At 55.3% G+C, this 26,699-nt stretch overlaps 2 protein-coding genes across 5 annotated transcripts in view; one reads left to right on the top strand and one right to left on the bottom strand.

The window, feature by feature from the left end:
- The window catches only part of CDH23 (cadherin related 23), a 91,025-nt gene extending 76,884 nt beyond the window's left edge, over positions 1-14,141 (bottom strand). For all 3 annotated transcript variants that reach the window (XM_030799251.1, XM_030799248.1, XM_030799249.1), the window contains exons 1-6: positions 14,087-14,141; positions 12,704-12,852; positions 7,649-7,784; positions 5,881-6,269; positions 3,913-4,014; positions 3,595-3,597 (exon numbers count right to left, since the gene is read on the bottom strand). In XM_030799251.1, coding sequence (XP_030655111.1) covers positions 3,595-3,597; positions 3,913-4,014; positions 5,881-6,269; positions 7,649-7,784; positions 12,704-12,805 — 732 coding nt within the window. In that variant the 5' untranslated portion in view covers positions 12,806-12,852; positions 14,087-14,141. The remainder of the gene's footprint in view (positions 1-3,594; positions 3,598-3,912; positions 4,015-5,880; positions 6,270-7,648; positions 7,785-12,703; positions 12,853-14,086) is intronic.
- On the top strand, positions 328-26,477 carry C18H10orf105 (chromosome 18 C10orf105 homolog). Of its 2 annotated transcripts, none has more exons than XM_003271208.3 (2): positions 328-444; positions 21,838-26,477. In XM_003271208.3, the coding sequence occupies exon 2, from the start codon at positions 21,843-21,845 to the stop codon at positions 22,242-22,244; it is 402 nt and encodes a 133-aa protein (XP_003271256.1). In that variant the 5' UTR covers positions 328-444; positions 21,838-21,842; the 3' UTR covers positions 22,245-26,477. The 2 variants fall into 2 exon arrangements, with proteins under 2 accessions (XP_003271256.1, XP_003271255.1); XM_003271207.2 differs by lacking the exon at positions 328-444 and adding an exon at positions 18,399-18,548.
- Positions 26,478-26,699: the final 222 nt, after the last annotated feature.

Below are 26,699 nucleotides of genomic sequence, written 5' to 3'. Positions count from 1 at the left end.
GGCTAGGAATGCTGGTCTAGCACGAGCAAAGCTTCCTTTTTCATGAAAAATAAGGAATCTAGATTTTAAAGTGAAATTGGCTGATGAGTAATAAAATTTAGAGAAGAAAATTAAGTGTGGGCTGTCCAAAACACATCTGGTGGCCAGATATTGCCCGAAGGTGTCTTTGTTTGCAACCTCGGGCTTAGAGGGAAGGAAATGGGCCCAGGAGCAGGAGGGGGCTGCAAGGTGGCTTGGTCCCAGTGGGTAGAAGGGCAGATGGGGAAGGCATGTGAATTTCCGACTGTCAAATAAAAACCAGGCATGCAACAAATGGCACGCAAGAGCATATTGTTTTCTGTCTGTGGCTCGGGCTTCTTGTGGAGAGGCAGGAGAGTGAAGGCCTGCCGCGGGTGAGGCCTCCAGTCCACAGACGGCCACAGGCCACCGCGGCTGGAATCACAGGTACCCAGGGGTTCACTGATGAGGGCGTGAGGGGGGTTGGGGGAGCGCAGGTTTTAGGTATCCCAGGACAGGCCTTCTACCACTGCCCTGCCCCAGGCCAGACCCCATTCGCTGCTTCCCTGCGTGTGGGGTTCAGGGGCTCCCAGGTCCTGCTGACTCTGCACAGGACTCATGGGGAGCCGGCTAAGCCTGTGCATGCTGCAGAGGAAATTCCATGTCATCCTCCCTTCTATACAGGTTTGACTACTCAGTCCCAGCCACACTCCCCCATCTGTAGGCAGCTCTCAGAAGTATAGGAGAGTGAGCCTGGGCTTCGCAGCTAGGCCAACCCAACTACTTATGAGCTGTGCGATTTTGGAAAAAGTTATTCAAGCTCTCTGATTTTCCATTTCCTCAGCTGAAAATCAGAATGACAACACCTGTTGGGAGGAATAACTGAGCAAACAGAAAGTGAAGGGGTGGCACCTACTCTTCCCTGTTCCCGCTTCCTGCCTGGCAGACATTCATGATTTCTCTTGCCAAGACTCTACCCATCTGTCATGAATTTTGCTATGGAGTTCCCTGAGGTCCCTGAGCCCCAGTCCGCTCATTTGAAATGGGAAAAACAATACCTATCACACTGGTCTCAGGGTGAAAACAGACAAGGGTCCTTGTGATCGGATCCCTCCCAAACCCCGTCACTCTAGCTAAGGCTGCGTGTGGGGTTCAGGGGCTCCCAGGTCCTGCTGACTCTGCACAGGACTCATGGGGAGCCGGCTAAGCCTGTGCATGCTGCAGAGGAAATTCCATGTCATCCGTGGTTCCTCACACCACAGGGCCTTTGTGCTTGCTGTTCCCTCTGCCCGAAATGCTCTTCCTTTTTAGGCTGGGTTAACTCCCATGCATTCTGACACTCCCAGCTTGAGTCCCTTCCTCAGGGAAGCCCTCTTCTAGTTCCCTGACACCTTATTATAGGCTTTCTCTCAGGGCATACATTTACTGCTGTGATCATTTGATCAATGTCTTTCCCTCACTGTATCTTAAGAAGGCAAGGGATATGTCAAATTTTGGTTTCTTGTTGTAACCTGAACCCAGCCTAGTGCCTGGGACACAGCAGGTGTTCCCACAATGACTACTGCTCTGATCTTGGTGAGGCTGCAAGGCAGGGATGAGGGGGCTGCTGGACTTCCCAGTGGAAGGGGGTCGGCCTCAGTGGGCGAGGAAGGAGGACAGGTTCCCAGGCCTATGGGAATGAGATGGGTGTCTGTGTCTTCACCCAGGGCCTCACAATCCACATTGCCCTCCCCTACCCCCTGAAGGCCTGAACTTACTCAAGAGCTCTTATAGCAGAGCCATGCCCTGCCCAGCCTGCCCCTTCTGGTCTGCCTGACCACTCCTTCTGGGGCCGGCCAGGGCTGCTGGGGACAGGGAGGAGCCAGGTGGAGGTGAGCTGTGGTTGGGTTCCGGCCTAGCAGAGGAAATGTTTCCACCTTTAAAGGGCCCCTTCCTCTGCCTCCACCCTAGCACCTCAAACAGTGTTTGGGGCTACCGGGGCTGGTGGATCTGGGGCAGCAGCCCCTGGGAGCCTCTCAGAGGAAACCAGGGCAGAACAAAAAGGGGTGGGCCCTGCTACCCGGAAGAGGGCAAAGCACTATGGAAATACAGGGGCATAGGCAGCAGCGTGTGCTCCGAAGCCCTCAACAGCCGTGCTGAGGAAGTGGCTGGCAGTCCACGTAGGGGGACCTCCTTGCCATCCTTCCACCCTTGGGCTCCCACTGGCCTCTCCTCCCAGCCTTCTCACAACACCTGCTGTGTGAGGGCCAGGTGGGCCCATTGTGTGAATGAAGAGGGTGAGGCTCAGTAAGAGGGTCCCACTTTACCCCTGAGTGTCTGCCCCTTGGCTGGGAGTGGCAGGACTCAGGTGGCTTGGCACCCACTGCCCGAGCACTCTGCTCACCGGCTGCCCTTGGGGAGCACAGCTGAGGGGAGCTGTGGGGGCTTCTTGCCCATCACAGTCTGACTCACCCCTAGGCTGGCCCCACGGATGGAGGGGGCCTTTAGGTATGGCCCAGCCACAGCCAGAGCCGCTAGAACTGGGCACCTCCAGGGAGCCTTGGGGCCGAGGGCCCCAAGAAATTGTATTCGGCTCTTGGCTTGGACACTGAGTTGGCTTCTAGCTTTTTAGGTTAATGTGACAGGGACTCAGCAGGGCGTGGCAATGTGGCTGTAACCAAGGCTGATGATGAGCCTGATGCCCCAGGTGGTCTCTAGATGGTAGCTGATGTGACTCGCCAGTGTCCAGGCCAGATTGATGGCTGAGTGTCCTGGCATCACCACAGGATGCCATCCCATGGACCTCTCTCAGGTAGCTGGCCCTGGACCCACTCCCACTGCAACCCCAGCATGAGCTCCCCTGCCTGCCTCTCCCTTCAGGCCGGGCCATCTCTTCTAGGAACGTTGTCTGCCTCCTCTGACCTCAGTGGGACCCCTCCCCCAGGGGCCCCAGCACATGGTCTTCTCTGCCTTTACTTAGAGGCTGTCCTGAGGGAGAAACAACCTGTGCCCATGGTCCCCTTCCTAAGCGCTCCCAGGCCCCGCAATGTGCGTCCCACCCTACACACTTGCACCAACCCCCAAGAGAGGGAGGGGGTCCCCTTTATGGATGCAGCAGCTGAGGCATCAGGACAGAGCCCCACTGCAGTCACACCTGCTTCCAGGACTGACTTACAAAGGGCTTTCTGCCTGCAATCTCTTGCTGCTTCCATCTCATCCTCTGAGGATGGCAGGGATGCCGGCATGACCCTCGTTTTAGACACGAGGAAGGGAAGCACAGAGACGTCAAGCAGCTTGCCTGTGTCACACAGCCAGCAAGGAGTGGAGCTGGGAGGAGGCCTCAGTGGTCTTCCAGTGATTCCTTTGCTAGTACTCTCCCCACCCAAGACCCTACTGGGGCTAGGCAAGACACAGAGGGCACAGTTGGAGGCAGGGGACATGCCCCAGAGGGGGCCTGAACTCGGGTGTGAGAGTGGAGGCACTGGGAGGGTGCCTGCTGCAGGCCTGTCCACGTGCCTTCTCTCTGGGAGAGGTGGGAAGGTCCAGGGCCAGGCAGAGCCCGGCCAGCACTGGCCACGGCCAACAGCACAGGGGAGGCTCCAGCCACAGGCTACTCACCTTCTGTAGGCAGAGGCGGCAGCAGGAGGGGAGCGAGAGAAAAGGCAAAGATGCAGATGGTTAGCCGTCTGTGGCTCTTCCAGACCCCACTCCTGGCAGTGGTCTCTGGAAGTGCCACCCTCCACCTGCCTGAGGTCTCATCCTAGCCCAGCCTGCTGGGAAGGTGTGGCATGGCTGGACACAGCGAGGTCTCAGGCTATCAAGACCCTCGCCCACTGCCTGGCCCATACACTGGGTGGCTGGCGAAGACGTGGGTTTGGAAGTGTCATGGCCAGTGATGGGCCGCACCTGAGGGGCTCTCACCCTGGTCCCACTCACCACGGTGGAGTCCACCTTGGGGCCGCCGTCATCTGCCACCACCGTCAAGGTATAGAAGTCGCCCTTCTCACGGTCCACCAGGCCCTGGACTGTGATCACACCCTGCAGGGAAGGGGCCAGATGGGTGAGTGACAACATCGCGCCCTTGTTAACCCTGGTCATTCTGCCCACTTTCCCACCTCCATGTCACTTTCTCTGCCTGGCATAACTTCCCTAGGACGCTCTGTTGAATTCCTTCTTCTCTCTCACATTTCACTGGGAAGCCACCTCTTCCATGAAGCCTTCCTGCTTCCCCAGCCAGGTACGACTGCTGGGCCCCGAGGGGCTCCACTATCCCTCTGCTGTAGTTCTCTGCACATCTTCTTGTGGTGCTCTGATTTGCATCCTGGATTATTTCCATTTCCACTTCTAGCCTGAGAACTCTTTGAGGACTGAGAAAGGTCTTGTTCATCTTTGTGTCCATTTGTGTTCCCAATATCCTCTAGGACCAGGCCTGTCACGTTATAGTGATTCACACCTTGCCTACTTTCAAAGAAGGAATTCTGATAAAAGATACACTAAAGCAAAGACCAAGGAGTAAGAGCCTGGCAGTAGATAAGAGACTGGTGTACCGGACAACTAGCTAAGAATAACTGTTGCAATGAAGCCCAACATTTATATCTGAGCTTCCTAACAGCCAAGGTGAAAAGGGAAATATGACTTGTAGAGCTTTCTGTGACGTGATATAAGAAATATGCATTTGGTTTCTGTCCCTGGTTCCTGGCACAAAGCTCTTAATCCCCTGGCATTTCCTAGGTGATAGGAGTCTTTTGCTCTAATGAGGCAACTCTTGGTGGGCTCCTGGGTTGGGGCGGATCACCAGAAAGACCAAGCCAGGATAAGCAGCTTGAAATGTTCAGCCCCGCCTCTACACCCCTTATTTTCCAGGAAGGGGAGAGGGGCTGGAGATTCGGTTAATAATTGATCGTACCTATGTGATGAAGCCTCCATAGACATCCCTGAACTACAGCGTTCAGAGAGCTTGCAGTCTGCTGAACATGTAGGGGTGCCTGGAGGGTGGCATGTCCGAGGAGGGCACCGAAGCTCTGAGCCCGTTCTCCCATGCCTTGCTCTGTGTGTCTCTTCATTCGGCTGTTTGTTGGTATCATTTAGAATATCCTTCGTAATACCTTGGTAATAGTAAGTAAAATGTTTCCCTGAGTTCTGCAAGCTGCTCTAGCAAATTCGTCGAACTTATGGAGGGGGTTGTGGGAACTCTGATTTCGCCGGTTGGTCAGAAGCATGGGTCAAACAACCTAGAGGTTGTGATTGGCAGCTGAAGTGGAGGCAGTTTTGTGAGACTGAGCCCTCAACCTGTGGGATCTGACACTATGGTGTCTGCTGGAGAATTGCTTGGTGTGTGGGAGGGACTGAGCTGTGAGCCTGTGGGATCTGACGCTAACTCCAGGTAGAAATGTTCAGAATTAAATCAAACTATAGGATTCCCAGCTGGTGTCAAGAGAGTCAGATAATTTGTTGCTGGTATGGGGGAAAACCCCACACACACTTTGATGACCAGAGGTGAAGGGACCTGTGGTGGGTGTGAAAACAGAAGGAAAAACAGAAGGATACCAGCCTACATAGGTATAAACTTTATCTTACCCCTACATATGAAAATGGATGTGTTACAGGGATATTTATCTCAGGGACTTTTTTGTTTGTTTCTTTTTAAGAGACAAGGTCTCACTCTGTTGCCCGGGCTGGAGTGCAGTGGTGCAAACGCAGCTCACTGCAGCCTCCAAACTCCTCGGCTCAAGCAATCTTCCTGCCCCAGCCTCTCAAGCAGCTGGGACTACAGGTACATGACACCACACTTGGCCATCTCAAGGACACTTTATGACAAAGACGAGAGTGCTGTGCACATAGAAGGAGCTCAACCAACGTTGGTTAGATTGGAAGAAATGGTGCTCCCTGCCCCCAGCCCCTCACCGTGATGGCATCTATCTTGAAGAGGGCTTTGGCCTGGGCGCTGGTGTAGGCGTCGAAGCGGTACGTGATTTGGTTGAGGTTGTCAATGGAGTAGGCCTGGACCCGCACAATCTCGGAACCCAGTGCCAGATTCTCCAGGATGGCAGCCTCGTATGAGGCATTGGAGAACTGCACGGCCTCATCTAGCTCGTTGAGCAGAGTGATGTAGACGCTGCAGAAGCCCTGGTTGAAGGGTGGGGCCTGGTCAGTGGCGGACACATTCATCACGTAGCTGGTCTTGGTCTCGTAGTCCAGGTAATCCATGGTGATGATAAGCCCTGTGCTCTCATCAATCTCAAACTTCCCCTCTGCGCCCGACAGGATGCGGTAGTTCACCAGGCCACCGTCCCCTGTAGGAGGACACAAAAGCTGTGCAGTCCCAGATAGAACTGAGTGGGGCTGCGCTGTGGCTTCTCAAGCTGCCACACCCATACCCCCAGGGTGGCCCACCCAGCATGGGCTGCCCCACCTCTGTGGGCAGGATCATCCTCAGAGATGTGGCAGAGGATGTGTTAAGGTCAATGTGGATGGCAAGGTCCAGCATGCACTGTTGAGCCTTCCTCTGGGGCTTGGCCTTGGCATCAGAGATATGACAGAGGGAGTTGGGTCTGCTCCTGGAGCCTCAAAATTCAAGCTCATGTACCTCCCTTTGATATCTGGACATACAGGGTTGGGGGAAATGAAGGATCTCTTGTCGTGGAGGCTTTGATCTAGAAAGCATCCTCACAGGTGGCCAAGCCTTGATTTGGTCCCTTCGACAGAAGGGCTTCAGTGTCAGGGACACCTTCCCCCATCCTTCCCACTCCCTACACCCCAAATTCCTGTGCCTTGAAACAAACCATTCAATCAGGAGCTAGAGCTGGGATTCCTAAGCTGAAGTTCACAGACCTCAAGGGGCCATAGCCGCGTATGTGCCCTAAACTCTACTAACGTGCCTGAGATTCCGCCTGAGAATTTGCAGCCATTCCTCCCTCCACCCTGTCTCATGCATGCCACAGATAATCTGAGGATGCTGAGAGAGGAGCCGGGAGCCACCAGAGTAGCTGACACAAAGGATGAGCAGCTCAGGGAGCCTCTCTGGGGGACAGTGGGTCCCCAGAAAATGCTCCTTTTCAGCTGTATCCCTGACTGGGGCACAGGCCAGACAGCCCAGGCCGCACAGAGGGCCACAGAGACCCGGCATGCTTCCCCTTCATTTTGCACTGCGGGCTGTGGCCACCTCTGGGGCTTGGGCCCTCAGCAAGGTTCAGGCTGCCTTCAGGCTACCGCCCTGCAGCACAGGAAGGGCACTGCGCCTTGTACAGTGTCAGGGGGCTGTGTGTGCTAGGCCCTGAGCTGGTCCTGGAGGGCATGGAGGAGCTGGAGGAGCAGGCCTGGCAGCAGCCAGCTTTCTGACGGGTCCTCTTTACCCCTCCCAGCTCTGCCCAGCCCCTCTCTAAAGGCTAGTGGGAGCTGCTGGGTCCTCGGATGACGGAGCTGGATTTCTTAAGCTGTGGCCTCTCCTCTGTCCACCCAGTGGTTGGGACAACTCTCCCTGATTCCAACCCTCTCAGGCTGGTGCATCTGGTGGGAAGTGATCAAGACCATCCCAGCAGCCCCTCCCTGGCCTAGACATGACTAAACGAGGAGCCTGAAGCATCAGGGATGACCGTTTCGAAGGAGGGGCTGGGTGAGCTGGGGAGGTTTGCTCTGAGCAATGGGACCCCCGGCTTCTTCCTGCCAGCCTCACCAGAGTCTCGGTCTGTGGCTTGGACCACGATGACTGACGTTCCAATGCCTGCGGTCTCTCGAAGCCCCAGACGGCTGTACTGCTGCTGTGTGAACACGGGGGCCTCATCGTTGACGTCCTCCACGTACACAATCACCTGAGGGAGCCAGGCCAGGGGTGCAAGGTCAGGGTGGGGTGGAGGCTGGGAAGCCCAGGGCTTGGCCCACTGTGGCCGGCTTGTGTGGTCACTGCATTCCTGGGCCTGCTGTGAGGGCCTATCTGGTGGGTCACCGTGACCTACCACCTTGCACAGCACCTGGCGCGTGGCAGGTGCTCAAACATTACTTGTTTCGGAATGAACTTCATCTTGCTCTTGGCTTTTTGACTAATGCTGTGGAACATCTGACTAATTAGTGACTCTTTGGGGCCACCAGTTTCCCAGCTATAAAGTGGTAATATTAAGACAATAATTCGGCTGGGCGTGGTGGCTCACGCCTGTAATCCCAGCAGCACTTTGGGAGGCTGAGGTGGACGGATCACGAGGTCAGGAGATCGAGACCATCCTGGCTAACACGGTGAAACTCCATATCTACTAAAAACACAAAAAATTAGCTGGGCGTGGTGGCGGGTGCCTGTAGTCCCAGCTACTCAGGAGACTGAGACAGGAGAATGGTGTGAACCCGGGAGGCAGAGGTTGCAGTGAGCCAAGATCGCGCCACTGCACTCCAGCCTGGGCAACAGAGCGAGACTCCATCTCAAAATAATAATAATAATAATAATTCACACTCCATGCCACTCCTAAGGTTGTTATGAAGACAAAATGAGCCAGGGCCTGCAAAAGTTCTTGAAAAAATTCAAAGTGGTCCCAATAAAATATCAAAATATATCTTGGAAAATAGAGGTGAAAATACAATGGCAGTTGTAGTAGAGAATGTCAGTGCTCAGCACTCTTTACAATTCTTGTGCATCTTCTCACGGCCAGCTCCCAGCCCCTAAGGCTCTTTGGGGAGGACCAACCCCACCCCACTGCACCCACACCCGGGCTGCTGGAAACCAGCCCAGTGAGAAGAAATGCCTGGGAACTTCCGTCCCCTAGGGCAGCCCTGAGCCAATGATTGATGGGCGTGGAGAGCAAGGACTCCAGCTTCCTTGGCCCTGTTTGGGGCAGTGAAGGGATGCTTTAGGGCTCCCTGGGGACAGAGGCCTAGCTCCCTCCATGCCACTTTGCTGGCTGTTTTTCCTTGCTGGTCGCACCCTGTTCCACCTTTTCCTATGGGCGCTTCTTACACATTACTTTCACACCAATCCTTGTCTCAGGGTTTGCTTCTGAGGCCCCCATCCAAGGCAGTGGCTGTTTCTGAATTGTGCAATTACGCACCATTTTCCTCACCGCTTACCAGCACTTTCTAAGTTCTCTTTATGAATGTGTGCACTGTACATCATGAATATAATACAGTTTAAAAGGTGTTTATGGAGGCCAGGCATGGTGGCTTTTGCCTGTAATCGCAGAAATTTGGGAGGCTGAGGTGGGAGGATCTCTTGAGCCCAGGCATTTGAGACCAGCCTGGGCAACATAGTGAGACTCTGTCTCTACAAAAAATACAAAAAAAAAATTAGCCAGGGGTGATAGCACGCACCTGTAGTCCCAGCTACTAGGGAGGCGGAGGCAAGAGGATCGCTTGAGCCCAGGAGTTTGAGGCCAGCCTGGGCAACATAATGAGACTCTGTCTCTAAAAAAAATTAGCCGAGGGTGGTGACATGCATGTGTAATCCCAGCTATTAGGGAGGCTGAGGTGGGAGGATTGCTGGAGCCCAGGAGTTTTTAGTTTTAGCTCTTTGCTCTATGCTGGGGTGAGCTGGCCCCAGAACAGGAAAGGCACCCTCTTCCCAGCCAAACAGAGCCGGGGCCGGTAGGAACTTGCCAGCAAAGTAGAGAGGGGAGCAAATGGGGAAGGGGCTGTGATGCCCCATACAGACTTTGCATGTGGTGACCGCACTAAGGGAGGGGCCGGCGGCATGTGCAGCAGAGGCGTGTGTGTCTGGCATCTGGTCACTGCCTCTGGGATCAGCCCTGCTTTCTCTTTGGGGATTAGCTGGGAATCAGCTGGAGAGAAGTGACAGAGCTTCTGGCTGGTAGAAGCTGAAAGCAGCAGCCTGACCAGTGGAGGACTCTGGGGTGGGGAGGGTGGCAGGGCTGGGGGCGGAGAGGCATATGGGTGTAAAAGTTTCTCTGCATCGCTGCTTCTAGGGTTCCCAAAGCTCTGCTGTGTCATTAGAATTTTCATGTCTAGACACCCAGAACCCACTATGCAAACTAACGTGTCCACTCCAGAGCACAGCTGTTCACAGGCTGGAACCTTCTAAATTTGGCTTCACCCAGAACTCGGCTGGGGAAGATCCCGGGTAGGGTGGGTGCGGGGGGAATTTGCATGGATGAATTTCAGGAACTCTTTTTCTGTAAACAGAAACTAACCACTCCTCTTTCAAAACTGTGCGCCTTACCCTTCCTGAATCTGCTTGTCCAAATGACCTTGACTCCAAGGGTTGTGGGGAAACAACAGGGCCAGGCTGACAGTACAATGACAAGATGAGGGAGGTGGCACGGAGCCGGGGTGTGGCCTGTCCTCCATGAGTCTGGCTACATGCCACCATCCTCTGGTTGGTTTCAGCCTTGTTTTTAGCAGCAGAGACAGGAGGAGGCAAGATGGTTTGCAAACTTGAGAGGCACAGATGTACAGGAAGCAGAGGTCTGTCAGGTTCTTGCTGAGCAAGTGGGAGCTACTGGGCTTCCTGGAGAACCAGACCTGCTTTCTGTCCAGTGCTGTGCCAGTGCAGTGCTTTGCCTCAGTTTCCTCATCTGCAAAATGGGGTGCTAGTGGTTAGGAGGACAGGGAGAGGAGGTATGCGTGGGCATGTGTGCGTGTGTGTGTGTGCCACGCACACCCTGAGACACCCAGTCTCTACGGGGACTGTCTCACTCTGTACTCCCCTGCCCCTCACTGGGGCTGTCCCCGGTCTCTGAGGCAGGAACTGGAGGATGTGGATGGTTCCTACAAGCCGTCTCTCCCCTGCTGCTGGGAAAATGAGTCCAGCGGAAAGCCAGAGTCCCCACATTGTCTGCAGGAAGGTCCCCAGCTCTCCCTGGTCTCATGGGTGTGGATGCTATGTACTACAGTGCCACCAAGCACCTGCTCCAGGGGCCAGCCCTCAAATTCTCGCCTTAAAATTACCCTGTGGGGATGAGGCAGTGGTTTCTGACTGGGCTTTGAAGAGGCTTGTGTGAGGCAGTGGGGTATAGTGGTTAAGGGGACAGGCTTGGGCTGGCTGCCGGGGCATGAAGCCTGGCTCCACCCTTACCGCTGTGTGACCCTGAACAAGTCGACTAATTCCTCTTTGCCTCAATCTTGTCATCTGTAAAATGGGGGTATTAACAGTGCCTACTTCATAAGGCTATTATGAGGGTTACAGAGGTTAAAGTACACGAGGCATTTAGAAAAATATCGGGCACGTGTGAGGGTTTATTATTCCTCAGGGTTCATGGGGAGATGGGCAGGAGGTAAGTAGCTGAGCGGGTGTGGCTCTGGGAGCCCCACCCCTGCACTGATTGTCACAGTCTGGCTTCGATCTGTTTTACACCGTACCCTGGGATGCTGCACATCATTTTGTTTATACAGAAGGTTTGTGGCTAAAAGAGGTTTGCAGCCACGATGCTGAGGCACTGATGGGAGGAGATCCTGGAGGCAGGCGCCCACCACGCCTGGGGGAGGGAGTGGGGAGCGAGGGTCACATGGTGGGCTGTGGTTAGGAAGCCTGAAGTCTAGAGACCCAACCCCAGCTTCGCTGACATCAGTCACTCTGTGCCCTGAAGTGGGCCCCACACAAGGCAGGCTCTGATGAGGGCGTACTGACCAGCCCACGAATGAGATTCACAGTTATGCAAGCCAGCGTGGCTGTGTGCATGTCCAGGTCACTGTGTCTGAGTCTCCATCACCAGGGCCCTGTAAGAACCGGGGGATCTGACCCTCTCAGCCATTTCCACAGGGCAGGTCTCAGGGCAGTTGCAAAGACCCAGGTGTCTTCCCAGCTCTTCCTGGGGCAAAGCGTCGGGGGTGTCAGCAGGACCTGGGTCAGGGCTGAGTCACCCACCCCAGCACAGCCCCTGAGCAATCAGACCCATCGTGTTTGTGATCGTGAGTACCCGGTGACCACCGCTCATTGTTTCCAGCCTGGGGGAAGCAGGGGGTGGAGATGGGGCTGATAAGAGGAGCCGGGCGCTCAGTTCTGGGTGAAAGTCCCTGCTTGCTCTGCGTGACTCTTCCCATCTCCCTCCTACTCCCGATGTCTGGGGTCTGACTCACTGGTTTAGAGGAAGGGGCTGGGGGCTGCTGAGTGTGTAGGGGTGGGGGTGAAGCGGCCTTGAGAGGTCATCTCATTCATCTCAGTCATCCCCCTGCTGGCGGTAGTGCACATAACACAACCAGTGGGAACATCTGTGTTTAGGTTTTCAACCATTCGGGAGGGCTAAGGCTGATTTGATTTTGGCTGCACAGATAAGGCTGGGCAGAAAAGAATACATTTGACAAGGCAGCTGGGAGAGGTGACTGGAATATGTTAGGGTCACTTTCATTGGAAAGGGCACTGAACTTGGCTTCAGAAGATGGGGGCTCCAGTCCTGATTCTATCACTAGCAACTTCTCTGTGCCTCAGTTTTCTCACCTGTAAAATGAGGTTAGCATCTGTACCTCCAAGATCACCCACGTGAGATTTCCTTGACTTACCCTAGAGAGCTCTGTGGATACAGGGGTTAGTACAGTAAGGACATCTCTTTCATTCCTTAGGACAGACATCAGTATCACTGACTCCTTTCCACAGCTGGAGGAAAAAACTCAGAGCAAAATGACAAGTCCAATTCCCAGGCTGGGCACCTGTCACCGAACCCTTAGCCCCAGATGTCATTCAGCACCTAAACCAATGGTGGCCCTGCCCACACCAGGCGCCAACTAATGGCCTTCTCTGTTCTAGCTGTGGGCTTGGCCCCGTCCTGAGGTCAGCACCCCAGCCCGCCCCTAGCCTCACCCTGACGGAGCTCCGCATGGGGCCCAGGTCATGGTTGTAGGCCTCCACTATCAGCACGTGGGACGAGTTCCGCTCCCGATCCAGGGGCCGGGGCCCTCGCATCAGGAGCCCATTGCTGACATGGATCCGGAAGTTGTTGCCATGGTTACCTGTGTGGAGGGACAGACCCCCTGGAACACTGGCCCTGCCCAGAAGTCTCCTGCTGTGCTGGCCTGCCATGGTTGGGGGCAGAAGTTCACCAGTCCCCTCCTTGTGAGGAGGCTGGGGCACGGCAGTCACAGTGGAGAGGAAGCTGGAGGACTCTGTGAGGTGGGGCAAGGCAGATAGGCCATCCCCAATGCGGTTCACCTGCTCCAGGAAGGCCTGCAGCTCTTTCCTAAAAGCCTTAATCTTGGTGTTGATGGTCCCCAGCAGGTGGGGCTCCTGCTGGTCCCCCTTGCCCTGCTTCTACACCCACAGATGTGAGTAGTGTGAGGCCTTTTTAATATTTCAGAAGAACCTGGGGCACTCCAAAAAGAGGGACCAAAACCGAATTCTCCATGGGTGGTTGAATCCAGGATTTACTGGACATCTCGGGGCTGGTCCAGCACTCATTCCCCCATCTTTTGGGCACAGCACCCTGATTTTCCTTTGGGGATCTACTCTCTACTGTCACTCCATAACATTTGTGGGCAGTGACTTTACCCCTGATTTGAGAAGTGGGAGGATCAGCACATTTTATTCTCTGGCCACAGTGATTGGTTCAGAGATGGGCACCGGATTCTGGTTGGACCAGTGAGACCCAGTCCCTGGGGAGCGTGCTGCTGGGGGCCGCCCTGGGCTCTGGGCCCTCTCTCTCAGGGCCATGGCTTTGGGAAGCTCTGCAGGACACCAGGACTTCAGGAACATGGCAATCAAAAGCCACCCCGGGGGCACGATGGCTCACACCTGTAATCCTAGCAACTCTGGAAGGCTGAGATGGGTGGATAATGAGGTCAGGAGATCAAGGCCATCCTGGCTAACACGGTGAAACCCTGTCTCTACTAAAAGTACAAAAAATTACAGGCACGTGCCTGTAGTCCCAGCTATTCGGGAGGCTGAGGCAGGAGAATTGCTTGAACCCGGGAGGCAGAGGTTGCAGTGAGCCGAGATCACGCCACTGCACTCCAGCCTGGGCGACAGAGGGAGGCTCCGTCTCAAAAACAAATAATCAAAAAAGCTGCCCCGTCACCCACCTGGTGTGAATAAGGAGAATGTCCCTGTTTCCTCCCTCTGGCCTCGCCCCATGTGTACAGCCCTGGGGGTTTTCTTGGGCCTCATCTCCCAGACCTTTGGCAGCCTAGAGAAACTCTGCCCTCCCCCGGGCAGGAGGGCCGCCCCCCATCCTAGGGCAGCCCCACTTACCATGGAGGATGCGGTACCACACACGCCCAAACTCGCCCTCGTCCGCGTCCGTGGCTTTCAGCTGAGGAAGAATGAGACACGAGTTACTTCTTGAATACCACCCAGCAGCGAGAGAAGAGGTTTTTAGAGCTCCTTTCCTTCCCTTCACGCATCCTACCCCATCCTGCCAAAACCTGTGGTCTCCCTCACAGGCTGGGGGTGGGGGAGCCAAGGGGACGTGTGTGTCTTTCTAATCCCCAAGAGTATGTCTGACTGCTGATGGCCCCTGTGGCCCTGTCCAGGACCAGCTCTGCCCCGATCCTCCTCCAGGTTCGCAGGGAGGCTGGGGGAGAAGGTGAAAGATGACACTGCAGCTCGCTGGGTCCAGGCTTTCTTAGGCTGTTCCATCCCTCCACATTCCCTACCTGGCAGCCTTTCAGAGAACAGGAGCCTCTCCCAGGGTGGCTGGACTGCATGGCTGGTTCTTGCCCACATTTCCTTGGCCCAAAGTTATTCTGGCCACACTGGGTCCCAGCCGGCACTGTACACTGTACGGTCACTTCGTGGAAGTCCAGGAGCCCTCCTCCCACACGATGGCTCCATGCTCATTCACACGCACCATCACCCCAGTCTAGCTTCACATCGGCCCGGCTGGCGTGGCTGCGACTCAGGCTTATGTGTTTATGTGTTGCCTCTGGTGAGCTTGTGTGTGGGGGGGATGTTGTTGTCACTCTGAGACACTGCCTAGTGCTCAGCCCTTTTTACAATGAGTCCAGCCTCGAGGCTACTGGCAGAACCGTAGCTGACCCCAACATGAGTCCTGTCAAGCCAATAACTGAATACCTACTTTACCCACTGCGCACCCAAAACAAGTGGAGAATGAACACACCCCAGGGCAGTGCAGAAAGAGGCTGGACCCTCCTATGACATGTCGTCTTGTCAGATCTGTGGGGAATTGCTTTGTAAGGCCCTGGGCTCTCCCACTTCTTCTGGGTCTGCCCCTCCTTGTCTCACCACCTCTCACTTCAGCCCTGTAGCATGCATGGGAGCTGCCATTTTCTTCCTGACCCTGCCAAGATGGTCAGAGGGGGTTGGTCCAGGACTGGGTGCCTGATCAAAGCTAAGCCAATCACATCCTTCTCTGGGATTGTTGACCTTGGGCCCAGAGAGATTGAGTCAGTCTTTCTAGCAGTAAAATGTGGGAATATCAACAGCCCCTCTCTTGCACATCCCTGGGCCCCACTTTCCACCACTCTCTCCTCTGTTTCTTGAACACCAAGTGTGTGCTGGCCTCACGGCTTCTGCCCTGGCTGTTTCCTGGCAAGCTCTCCCTCCAGATATTTGCATGTTCATGCCCTCATCTCCTTCAGGTCTTTGTTCAAATATCTTCTCCTAAGACCCTCCCTGAGCACTGCATATGAAATTATAGCCCCCACTCCAATGTCCTGGCCTTCCCTACCCCTGATCACCCTCTGATACATGCTATCTTTGTTTATTGCCTATATCCCCACAGGAAGAAAGGGCTTTGTGCACTGTGATATCCCTGGTCTCTGGAACAACAATCCTGGCACACAGTAGGGTCAAATATGTGAACGACTTAGAAGCAGAGCTCCAGGGAGAGGAACTAGGCTGACACTCAGTGAGCACAAATGCAGGACACATACAACATTCAGCTCTGGTTTGCATCCCTGGGCCCAGTTATTCCAGGAGCCCATCTGTGCCTCACTCCCTGTTTGATTTTTCCTTTAATCCTGTAGGGTATCCCAGTATTGCTACAGTACACTTCTCCTTCTGCCTAGATTATTATTATTTTTTTTTTTGTAGAGACAGGGTCTTGCTATATTGCCCAGGCTGGTCTCGAACTCCTGAGCTTAAGCAATCCTCCCGCCTTGGCTTCCCAAAGTGCTGGGATTACAGGCATGAGCCACCATGTCTGGCCCTGCCTAAGATAATATAGAATGGGTTTTCTTTCTTGCCACCCGAAGCCCTAATGTAGGCTTTCCTATTGTTGCTCACTGGGCAAACCTGCAGAGAAGATGGGGACGGGTTCCTGCTAGCAAAGATCAAGAAAGCAGTGAGGGTGGGATTGCCTGAAGGTTTCCAAAGGAGGGAGCTGGGTTTGGAAGGATGGAGGAAACCTGGCTTAGCGGAGAATGTTGGGAATAACATTTTTGCTGGGAAACAGTGTGAGCTGAAGTAGAGGCAGCTGGGGAGGCTGAGGAAGGAACTAGGACCCCAGTCTGGAGTGAAGGGCTCATGCAGGCACAGCAGAGGGCTGTGGTTGGAAGAGTGGAATGACAGCCTCAATCAGCAGCACCGATGCCCTGGAACCTCCACGGGACAGGGAGTATAGACATGGTGGTATGAAGGGAGAGTGAGGAGACTGCAGTAGGCGCTGGCCTGGTCTGACTCGATGCACATCCGGGCACTGCGTGTCTAAGGATTCTGATGAGCATGTTGATGGTGGGGAGGAGGATGAGTACACTGGAGCAAAAAGAACAAGGGCTCTGGGTCAGGCATGCCCAAGCATGAATTTAGGCTTTGTCACTTACTCTCTATGGCACCATGGATAAGTACTTTAGCTCCCTTGAGCCTCAGTTTCCTCATCTCTAGACTGGGCACAATGATGACCAGCCTTGCAGGGTTGAGGGGAAGATCAGAAGTCATCCTGCAAAGAATCTTGGCTGGTGCCTAGCATGCGGATGTGTGGTGAAGGTCGACATGAGTGAGGCCACCTTCACCAGAAAGCCCTCTTGATTTATGCCAGAGCTGGGGATGGCTGGATTGCCCCTTGCCGTGCAGTTCTTTCTCTCTCCATTCCCTGAGAAACCTTAGGAGCTGGCAGGTGGAGGGATGTAATGGGGTGCTTCAATTGTCCAGATCTGGAAGGGCTCAGGATGGGGAAGAGAGCCACGTTGCCCAGAGCATGCCCTTGCGTGTCTATCCATGGTGAGATTTCCTTGATGCCTCCCTGCTCCAGCAGCCTGCACCACCCTGGAAGCTTTGTCTTCTGCCATCTCAGGAGGAATGGGGGCCACAGATGAAGTGTTCAGTTGGTTTCAGAAGAGGAAGTTAAGGAAAATGAAGGCAGTGAATGCTGTGATGGAAGGTGCAGGAATCCCAGTGGGGACTCTGGGCATTGGAAATGCCTTTGAGCCGATGCTTTGCCCGCCCTGGATGCCTACGGCCTGCCCCTGCCCACCTGGCACAGGGGAAACACCAAGTCCCCCATCACTCACTTGCTGGGTGCTCCTGGGCAGGTCACACCTCTCTGGGCCTCAGTTTGGTCATCTGAGAGAAGAGGGGGGCGCTCTTCTCTCAAAAGAGGAGTTAGATAACCCCTGAGGACCTCTCCAGCTTTAACAGTCCATAGGAAATCTCCTGTCCATCTTGGGGTTGGCAGACAGTGCCTCTTTTTGTGGGCAAGGGGAGGAGGGAAGAGCTAAAAACCAAAAACTAGGGCTCCAAAAAAGGGAATGGGTCCAAGGCTCAGGTCTTGGACAGAGCCACGACTGCCATCTTGAGTTGCATTTCTGGGAGCTTGGAGGTCCCTGGTGGGGAAGCTGCGGAAGACTTGGGCTCCTAAGCAGGCAGCTGGTTGCCAGGGAAGCTCTGGCTTCTGGGGAGAAAGAAGGCTGGGGGAGGGAAGTGTGTGTGTGTGTGTGTGTGTGTGTGTGTGTGTGTGTGTGGTTTGGAAAGAACCTCCGGTGGAGGTCTCCCGCGGCCCACCCGCACTGTGGGGAGTATGGCCTTGGAGGTCCCTTAGTCCTGTGCTTTCTGCCCTGGGATCCCCCTGACATTTGAAGATGCCCCTCACCCCTCGCTTCTGTAGCCAGACACCTTCAAAGGGAAGGTGCTTTTCTAGAAGCTGAGGGAAAAGCCTGGAAGGAGTGGGGCCCAGGGACGCTGCAGGAGGGGCCTCAGGGGCTGCCAGGGCCCAGCACTCTGCCTGCTCCCCTCCCGCCATGGCTTGTAGCCCCTCTCCAGGGTAACCTGGTGGCTGGCAGGCACTGAATAGCGACCCGCTGGCTGCCGCCGACCATACCATTCAAACTTCCAACAGGGGAAGGTGAGCGCCATGGGGCCGCAGAGGTAGTAAAACCCTCCCCCTGCGTCTCCCCAGAGTCTCCCTCCCTGAGAGGGCTCCAAGGAGACAGGCTGGAGCGAGGTGGTGGGAAGGCTGGGGGGCATCCCAGAGTCTCTGGAGAGCTCCCCTCTCCCTCTTCCCAACCCAGTTGCCATCCCTACTCCCTTAGCTATCCCCTCCCCCAAGGCAGGGCCCGAACTCTTCTAGACAAAGCCAGGTCGAGCTGGGGAGTGACGGGGAGGCCATTCTGCTGGCCAGGCTGACCGAGGGCTGCAGGGCACAGCAGAGCCTGGCAGGGCTGGGGTCACAGGCACTGCCCAGGGCTCCTTGGGTCTCCCTTCCACAGCTGAGAAGACCTCTCCACGGAGCTTGGGACGGCTGGGGTCTGGCTCTGAGGTCAGTGCCTGGGGGACTGCAGGAGAAGGCTTGGAGAGGGAAGTGTGGTGGAGACCCTTGCTGGGGGACTCCTGGGAGAATGTGAGGGTGTGCTCAGACCTAGGCAGTCCTCTGGTTCTGTAGAGAGGGGAAACAAGGCCCAGTAAGGGGTAGGGACTAGCCCGAGGCCACACAGCAGTCTTCTCTGCCCCCAGCAGGTCCTACTCTGTGGAACTCCAAGGGAAGAGGAGGGTTCTAGACTGAGCTTGCAGAGATATGTCCAGAGCAGGGTCCGCTGATGCACCCTGGTCCCAGTGGGAAGGGAGTGGCTTCAACTGCCCTCCAGATGATTCCTGGCCTTGGTCCGGGCAAGGCGTCCTCTCCCAGCACTAGCTGGCCTTTGCTGGTTGGTCAGTAGAGGGTGTCAAGAAGCCTGGCAGCTGGACTCGCCTCGTGCTCCAGGAAGGGTGTCGTGTTGTTTTCAAGCACTTAGGAATCTCTTGTTGCCACAGGAACTACTCAGACGCTAATTACAACTCCACTTATTTTTTTATTTTTTATTTTTTTGAGACAGAGTGTTGCTCTGTCACTCAGGCTGTAGCGCAGTGGCATGATTCTAGCTCACTGCAGCCTCAAACTTTTGGGCTCAAATGATCCTTCTGCCTCAGCCTCCTGAGTAGCTGGGGCCACAGGCAAATACTACAACACCTGGCTAATTAAAAAAACTTTTTTTTTTTTTTTTTTTTTTTTTTAGAAATGAAGTCTCACTATGTTGCCCAGGCTGTTCTCAAACTCCTGGGCTCAAGTGATCCTCCTGCCTTGGCCTCCCAAAGTGCTGGGATTACAGGTGTAAGCCAACACGCCTGGCCTCACTTATTTTTTTAATTAAAGCGGGTCCCAAGGCCTGAAGCCTGGATCCTCTTTGCTAGCCCAGTAGGGTCTCCAGATTCCTTTGAAGGCCTTGAAATAACATTAGAACTAGTAGGATTGAGGCATCTCCCATTTCAGACTGCCCTTTTCTTACTGCTGGCCAAGCATCGTCCAGGGTAGGAGAGAGGGATGGCTGATTTTCTCCCCATGGGAGTGGGCGGTGGGCCCACCCCATCCCTCCTCCCTGCTCAGACTCAAGGAAAGGCCAACCCATGCACAGCTGCCCAGCCAGAGTGCTCTCTAGGCCTGATGCCGCAAAGGCGGAGGCCCTGGGCAGCTAGACGGGCATCACACTTTCCAGCCGGGTGCTGGGAGGGGTCGTTTTCTGCCTGGAAGTGCTGGGAGGGGTGGTGGTGGGGAGTGGGTGGGAGGTGGGGTGCTCTGCATGCCCTCAGTCGGCTGGGCGCGGGGAGCCAGGAGTGAGGTCCTGCGGCTGCCGGTGAGTGCCTGGGGTAGGGACAGGAGTCCCTCGGGTGGGGGACTAGGTGGCCCACTCCCCTCCCCACTACCTGTGGCAGGGTTTCTCTGAGCGTGACCTGACGCCTTTCCTCCTCCTGAGCTTCCGTGCTAGAAACTCAACTGTTAACTAAGCTGCAAGCTGGAAGGAGGAAAATCTGCTATCCCCCATCCTCATGAAAAGGAAAGACCCCAAGGTTAAAGGGAAATCATGACTTTTTATCAGACCCCCTGGGATTGCTTGTCCACGTCAGTAGAATTTAAAGATCACACATGCTGACCTGCAAGCTGGACGTCCTCTGCTTATGTGTTTGGTTTGGCCTGTGTGGTGTTTCAAATATTTGAAAATTCATTTCACATTATTTTGAAATCAAGTTTATTTGGCTTTTGCTGTGTTCTCCCCCACCCCACCTCTCTTCTTTCTTGCCTTCAACAAATTTGAATTAGCTGCCAACATTTAAATGTCTAGAATGTTTGCCTTAAAAAAAATCCAGATTTCTGGCTTCTCTTGGGAAATTGACAGAGCTGACCACACTGGGCCCACACTCCGGCACTGACACCACCAGTCTGGGCTGAGGCCCCTCCACTTCCTTGAGAGGGCCCAGCCAGTGCTCTCCAGGTGGCCCTGCTCATCTGTACCCTCTGGTCATGCGTTATCTGCTGGCCAGGCCCTGTGAGCATTTTTATTACAACCCCAGACATATTGAGCCAAAAGCTCAGCCTGGTTTTCCATCGACAAGGATCGTCTGCTGCACTGCGTCTAATGGGATGATCTTTAGTGGGAACGGAAATGCCCTGTCAGGTGCATGATGTGCCTGGGGGGTTTCCAGCCCCCTTGTCAACTCCTTGTGGGTTTATTTCCCACCTGTTCCCGGAGCAGCTCACTGAGCTCAGAAAGGGCTGGGGGCCAGAGGGGTGGCAAGGCCATGGGGCCAGGAGTCAGGAGACCTGCTTCTGGCCTTTACTTGGCCATTGGCTCACAATGTGGCCTTGGCCTTCCCACCACCAAGCTGCCCCACCCCACCCTGCTGTGACCCACAATGCGGCCAGCCAAGCCTTCCCAAGGAGTGAGCTCTGGCTTGTCACTCCCCACCTCTAAAACCTTCACTGGCTCCCTAATGCCAAATCCCCTCTTTGGACCTCAGTTTCCCACCTGTCATGGGAGCAAGTTGGACTGCATGGGGAAGCAGCCACAGGAATCCCCACAGGGCCAGGCAGGTGAAATAAAGTGTGTGGTGGGCCTGTAGGGGAGGGTGGGGAGCTGGAGGTCAGTGCCCTGTCTACAGGGGGCAGCGGCTGCTCAGCCCCAGAAACCAGAATGAGGCAGGAACATGGGCCAATGCCAGTGGTGAAATTCTGACATTTCAAGAGAATTCAGGCACCCATATATTTTTGTGAAATCTGTTATTATTTTGAAAATATTCACAATTAAATTGATAAAAACACGGCAAGGACCCAATTAAACACACCCATGGGCCCCCAGTTTGCAGCTTTGGTATTAGATAACTGCTGGGCACCCTGGCAGCTGCGGCCTCTTACCATCCATAACTGGCTCCTGGCCACAGAACAAGTTATTGGAGGAATTGGTCTTAAGTTTCCAGACCTAAGACCCTATGATGATTCATGAGGATTGATTTGAAAATGCAGACAGGCACCGCCCTCTTGTCTCTGTGGCAGATGGGCAGGGGGTGGAGCAGGAAGAGGGGTCTGAGCTTGGGCCCAGCTCCATCACTGCTCAGCTGTGTTTGCACTCAGACTTGTCATGTCTCTGGACCTCCCTGTCCTAACCTGTGATGTGGCCATGATGCTGTCCAGTTTAACAGTGCCTCGCCCCCATCCATGTTCCCTAGGTAAGTCTTCCCTATACCCGCTGCCCTGGGTCCAGCTGATCTGCCTTTGAGCTTCTGTCTTGTTGCTGTTGCAGGAGCCATGAGCACAGAGGGCCCCAGCCTCGCCAGCTCCCCAGCCATCAGCCCCCTCGCCTTTCTCTCAGCTCCCGTCAGCCCCGGGACCCTTGCAGAGGCAACCGACCCCCTCCCCATGCTCATTGCCCTGGCCTGCATCTTCCTTCTGCTGGCCACCTGTCTGCTGTTCATGACGCTCTGCAAGCCGGCTGCTCTGGACCAGAGCCGCCGCAGGGCTCGCGAATGCATGCCCCACCACCCCGGGAGCCCCAGTGAGCCCCAGCTCCGGCTCTGGAAGCGCCTGGGCTCCCTGCGCCTCTCCCTGCACAGCTTCCGCAGTGGCCGGCCCACCGTCCCTCGACGGCCCCTGCCTGGCCCCGACGACAACCGTGGCCACTGTGACTGCACGGAATCTACCAAGATGTGATGGCATGTCCACACATGTGCCTCCACATCCCCCTAGGTCTACCTGTAGATCCTCCTGCTTCAGAGACCGGTGCTGCAGGCTGCAGGAAGACAGTGGCCCAAGCAGCCTGGGCCACACACTCACCCCCAGAAGCTCCTTGCATGCCCAGGCCAGTGCCCTTTCCCAAAGATGATCCTCAGAAGAGCACCTTCCTCTCTGCAGACCCCCTAGCTGCTGCTTGATGAAAGACTTCTGGTCAAGAGATGAGCACTCGTGGTCATCTGGGCCTTTGGCCTGAGGCTCCACAGGGTACAACCTGGGGCTCGTAACCACCTCCTAGAAGCGGCACCCTCACTCACCACAGAAGCCTTGCCCTCCAGGTGCCAAAGCCTAGCTTGGAGAAGTTGCCAAATGGCAAAGATTCCCTTTAGCCAAGTGAAATGCTCAGCCTACACTGGGGCCAAGACACTATCCTGCCGTCTGTGCTGGCCCAGTGCTGGGGCAAAACCTCGGGGCTCCCTTCCTTGGATTTCATGGGTGCTGCTAGCGTCTGCCTGGTGCCCTGTGGGAGCAGCTGCCTCCCTCCTGGTGGAACAGATGCCTGGATGCCGGCTGGGAGGAGTAGCAAGCTGGGCTCTCCAAGCATGGTCTTGGCAGCCATCTTGGTGGCCCCTCTTCAGGGCACCCAAATTGGGATCAATCAGGAAGGGATTGAGGACGATCGAGGAGGCTCCCTTCAGAGGCCAGGAAGGGTATTGTGACAGAGTGGCAAGAGGCAGGGCATTTCTAGCAGCTGGAGGTGATGCCACCTGGGCTCGGAAGAGGACAGCTCACAGCAGCTCCACACCTCACCCAGGGAAAGCGGCAGCCTCCCCGAGGGTGGGATGGTCCAGACCTCTCCAGGACAGCTGTGGGGTCCCAGGTCCGGCCCACACTAGGGATGCTATCTGTGGTTTTGGTGAGTGCTTTGCTGAATACCTGTCAAAGCAGTCCCACCCCAGGATGGGCTTCTCAGAATCCCAAACCCTTGACCTCTCCCCACAACACCAGGGTTAAACACTTTGGTCAGGTCCCAAATTTGAAGGGTGGGCAGAGGGAGGACCTGGGCTGCCCAGCTCCTGTCCCAGTCAGCTGGCCAGGATCCCACCACAAAGCTGCCCCACCCCCATCCTGCTGTGACCCACAGTGCAGCCAGCCAAGTCTCCCCAAGGAGTGAGCTCTGGCTTGCCACTCCCCAGCTCCAAAACCTTCACTGGCTCCCTAATGCCAAATGGATATAGCCAAAGCTCCTCAGCCCAGCGTGCAGTGCCCTCTGGGAGCTGGCTCCAGTTAATCTTTCTAGCCTCATCTTGATCCAAAACTCCAGGAAAACTGGAACGCCTGTCATCCACTAACTGTGGCTTATGCTTCACACACACCCACTCTGTGAAGCCCTCCTGCCTGGAGGCACCCCTGCTGTCTCCTACCTCTCTTGGGGAGGACAAGGAACATTCTCTTGGCAGCATGGGTCCTTTTTGTCTATGTCTTCTCTTTCCTACCAGCTTGGGAGCTTGCAGAGAGCCAGACCTCGTCCAGCCCCTCACTTTGACTCCCCAGTTCTGTGCACAGAAGTATGAGGCTTCTGTGTACGGAGTGAAGAGTGGCCCAGCCTGGGGGTGTCCCCACTCTCTGAGGCAGGAGTCCTGGTGGGAGCCGGCACAACACAGAGCCTCATCTTCCCTCAGGTGACCCTAGAAAGATTTCTCTCCAAGCAGGCCCTACTGGAGAAGCTCACTGTCCCTTCCTTCCAAGTCAATCTGATCTCAAAAAATGAGTCCAGCTTCACAAGAAACTTACTTAGAGGACCTTGGAGAAGTCATCCTGAGACCCTGCATTTCTCCCTGAGAAATGGGAGAACTCAGGACTGCCCTATATTAACTAGCTGGCTCTAGGATTTCAGTAAGAGTAGTATTGTGTAAATAGAAACCAAGTCTTTGGGTTTAGAAAGTGGGGCAGGCCTCCTCCCTAAGGGGTTTGTTCCTTCCTCCCTTCCGGCTCAGTAACCTCTTCCTGGTTTGCTTCCCCTGGGGCCGCCCTGCACATCCCAGGCTGGATTCAGCCTGTAGCCATCCACCTCACCAGCAGGCCCTGCTGGCCACTACACACTGTCTTCCTGGAGGTTGGGGTAGGGGGTGAGGCTGCCTTGAGGCCTGAAGAAGGAAAAGCCCAGGAGGGGGCTGGGCTCTCAACTGGGCTTCAGGCACCAGGCCAGGGGCGTATGCTCCAAGTCCTCACAAGCTGAGGCCCTGATCGAGGGAACCCCCTTCTTCCTCCTGCTGGAGCTAGCCCCCACACTCTCGCAAATCCCCAGGGCTTTCTGGGCTTTCTGTGTTTCTGGGAGTCAGCTCCCTGATCCTCAGCCCTTTCCTGCCCGCCTCCTGGTCCCGATGCAGGGAGGGGAGCATTGCCAGCCTCCCACGCTTCTGTCCCTCCCAAGCCCGGCAGCCTGTCCCAGTGGGCAGGCCCAGATTCGCTGTTTGGCTTAGCCTCCGAGTTGGAAACCCCATAGCTGGTAAAGAGACTCATTCATTCCGGGCCTCCCTCCCCACCCAGCAACTGAGGACTCTGGGCAGAGGTGGGGGTGCGCACCCAAATCGTTTTCAGGGTCCTCCTCTCTCTCCCTCTGAGCCTTGGAGCTGTTGCTCCTGCTCCCTGGGCAAAGGAGCCCTTTCTTCTTGTGCCTGTTTACTTCCCAAGAGGGGAGCCTCGGCCAAGGGCTCTGTGAAAGCAGCTCTGTTCTGGGCCTTGCTGGGCCCTGGCTCTCTTCTCAACTCCTTTCCGGGAAATTGTGACATCTTCTTCTCCCCTCTACTCTGAAAGGCCCTTCTGGGTGGGGCAGGAGATGTGGAGGGGGAGGCCAAGTCTTCCTTATGTTTGTGGGGAGCCAGAGCCCTATCCTCAGCTCTGAAACCTGGCGGTCCACACTCCCTGGGATGGGAGGGGGCCTGGGTTCCCCTTTCCCCACAGCACCTTCCAGAGCAGCAGACCCACCCTGGGCCCCCACCTGCTTCCGCCTCTGGTGCCACTGAGCATATGCCCTCAGGGCCGTGTGCGACCCCGCCTCCCCCAGCCCACCACCTGCCCCAGAGGCCACGGGCCACCTGCCTGCACGATGCTGTGGCCTTCGGGGATGTCCTCGGGGATGCTGGCCTCATAGCTGCTCTGCAGAAAGATGGGCCGGTTGTCATTCACATCCAGGACAGTGATGAACACGGTGGCTGTGCCCGTGTGCCGCTTCCCTACAGGGCCGTTGTCTGTGGGAGTTGAAGGAAGACAGGTGTTAGCAGCTGCCTGAGAGGGGCACACTTCCTGTGACTTTGCACACTCCCGGGCACCAGTCAGAGAGGTGCCCTGTTCCTCCCCATCTGCCCTAGCCTCTGCAAGGGGTGACTTCCTTTTTAGCTTAGGAATAACACTAACAGTACCTAATACTTAGATAACACCATGTGCCAGCCATTCTTCTAACCCATTCAGTCCTCACAGCAACCCCATGAAACAGGCACTTTACTGTCATCCCCATTTTACAGAGGAGGTAACTGAGGCACTCAAGTGGATTGAATGATGGCTCCCAAAAAAGACAGACCCATGTTAAATCCCTGGGAACCTGCGAAGGTTAATTTATTGGGAAAAGGGCCTTTGAAAATGTAATTACGTTAAGGATCTTGAAAAGTGATCATCCTGGGTGAGCTGGGTGGCCCGTAAACCCAATGGCAAGTGTCCTTGTAAGAGAAAGGCAGAGGGACATTTGAGACAGAGAGGAGGAGGCCACATGCAAATGGAGGCAGAGGCTGGAGTTACGCTGCCACAAGCCACCGAATGCCTAGCGACTCCAGAAACTGGGACAATCAAGGACTGATTCTCTCTAGAGCCTTTGGAGGAAGCGTGACCCTGCCGACATCTTCATTTCTAACTTCTGGCCTTGAGAACCAGGAGAGAATAAACTTTTGCTGTTTTAAGTTTGTGGTAGTTTGCCGTGGCAAATTTAGGATGCAGATACAGGTACTAAGAGCAAAAAGCCAACTGCCGTCAGGGACTGGCGGGTATAGCACCTGGGTCAAGCACCTGGATGGGCCCCGCTCGAGGGGCAGCTGTCCTCCACTCCAGTCCACAGCGGACAGGCAGAATGTGGGCCCAGGGACACCAGATCTTCTGATTTCTCATGAGAAATTGAACCTCTGAGCTTTTAAATAAAATCTCCTGATCTTTAAATGTTCACAACTAATGGTCATTCTTTATAAAATATTGGATAGGTCAAACAAACATCCCCTCTGCATTCAGGACACGGGCTTTGCTTGGGATCTAAGCCTAAGGTCCCCGGAGACTCTGTCCCTCCAGTTCCCATAGGACCCTCCCAGAGCTGGGAGGTGGTGAGGATGGGACACCGACTCAGCCCCAGGGCAGTTCTTGGGTTGTCCTCCCTGGAGGAAGGAGCTTGTA

This window comes from Nomascus leucogenys, chromosome 18 (assembly GCF_006542625.1).
Source record: "Nomascus leucogenys isolate Asia chromosome 18, Asia_NLE_v1, whole genome shotgun sequence".
In the NCBI taxonomy this organism is placed as follows: domain Eukaryota; kingdom Metazoa; phylum Chordata; class Mammalia; order Primates; family Hylobatidae; genus Nomascus; species Nomascus leucogenys.
This window is presented reverse-complemented; position numbering and strand designations above follow the sequence as displayed.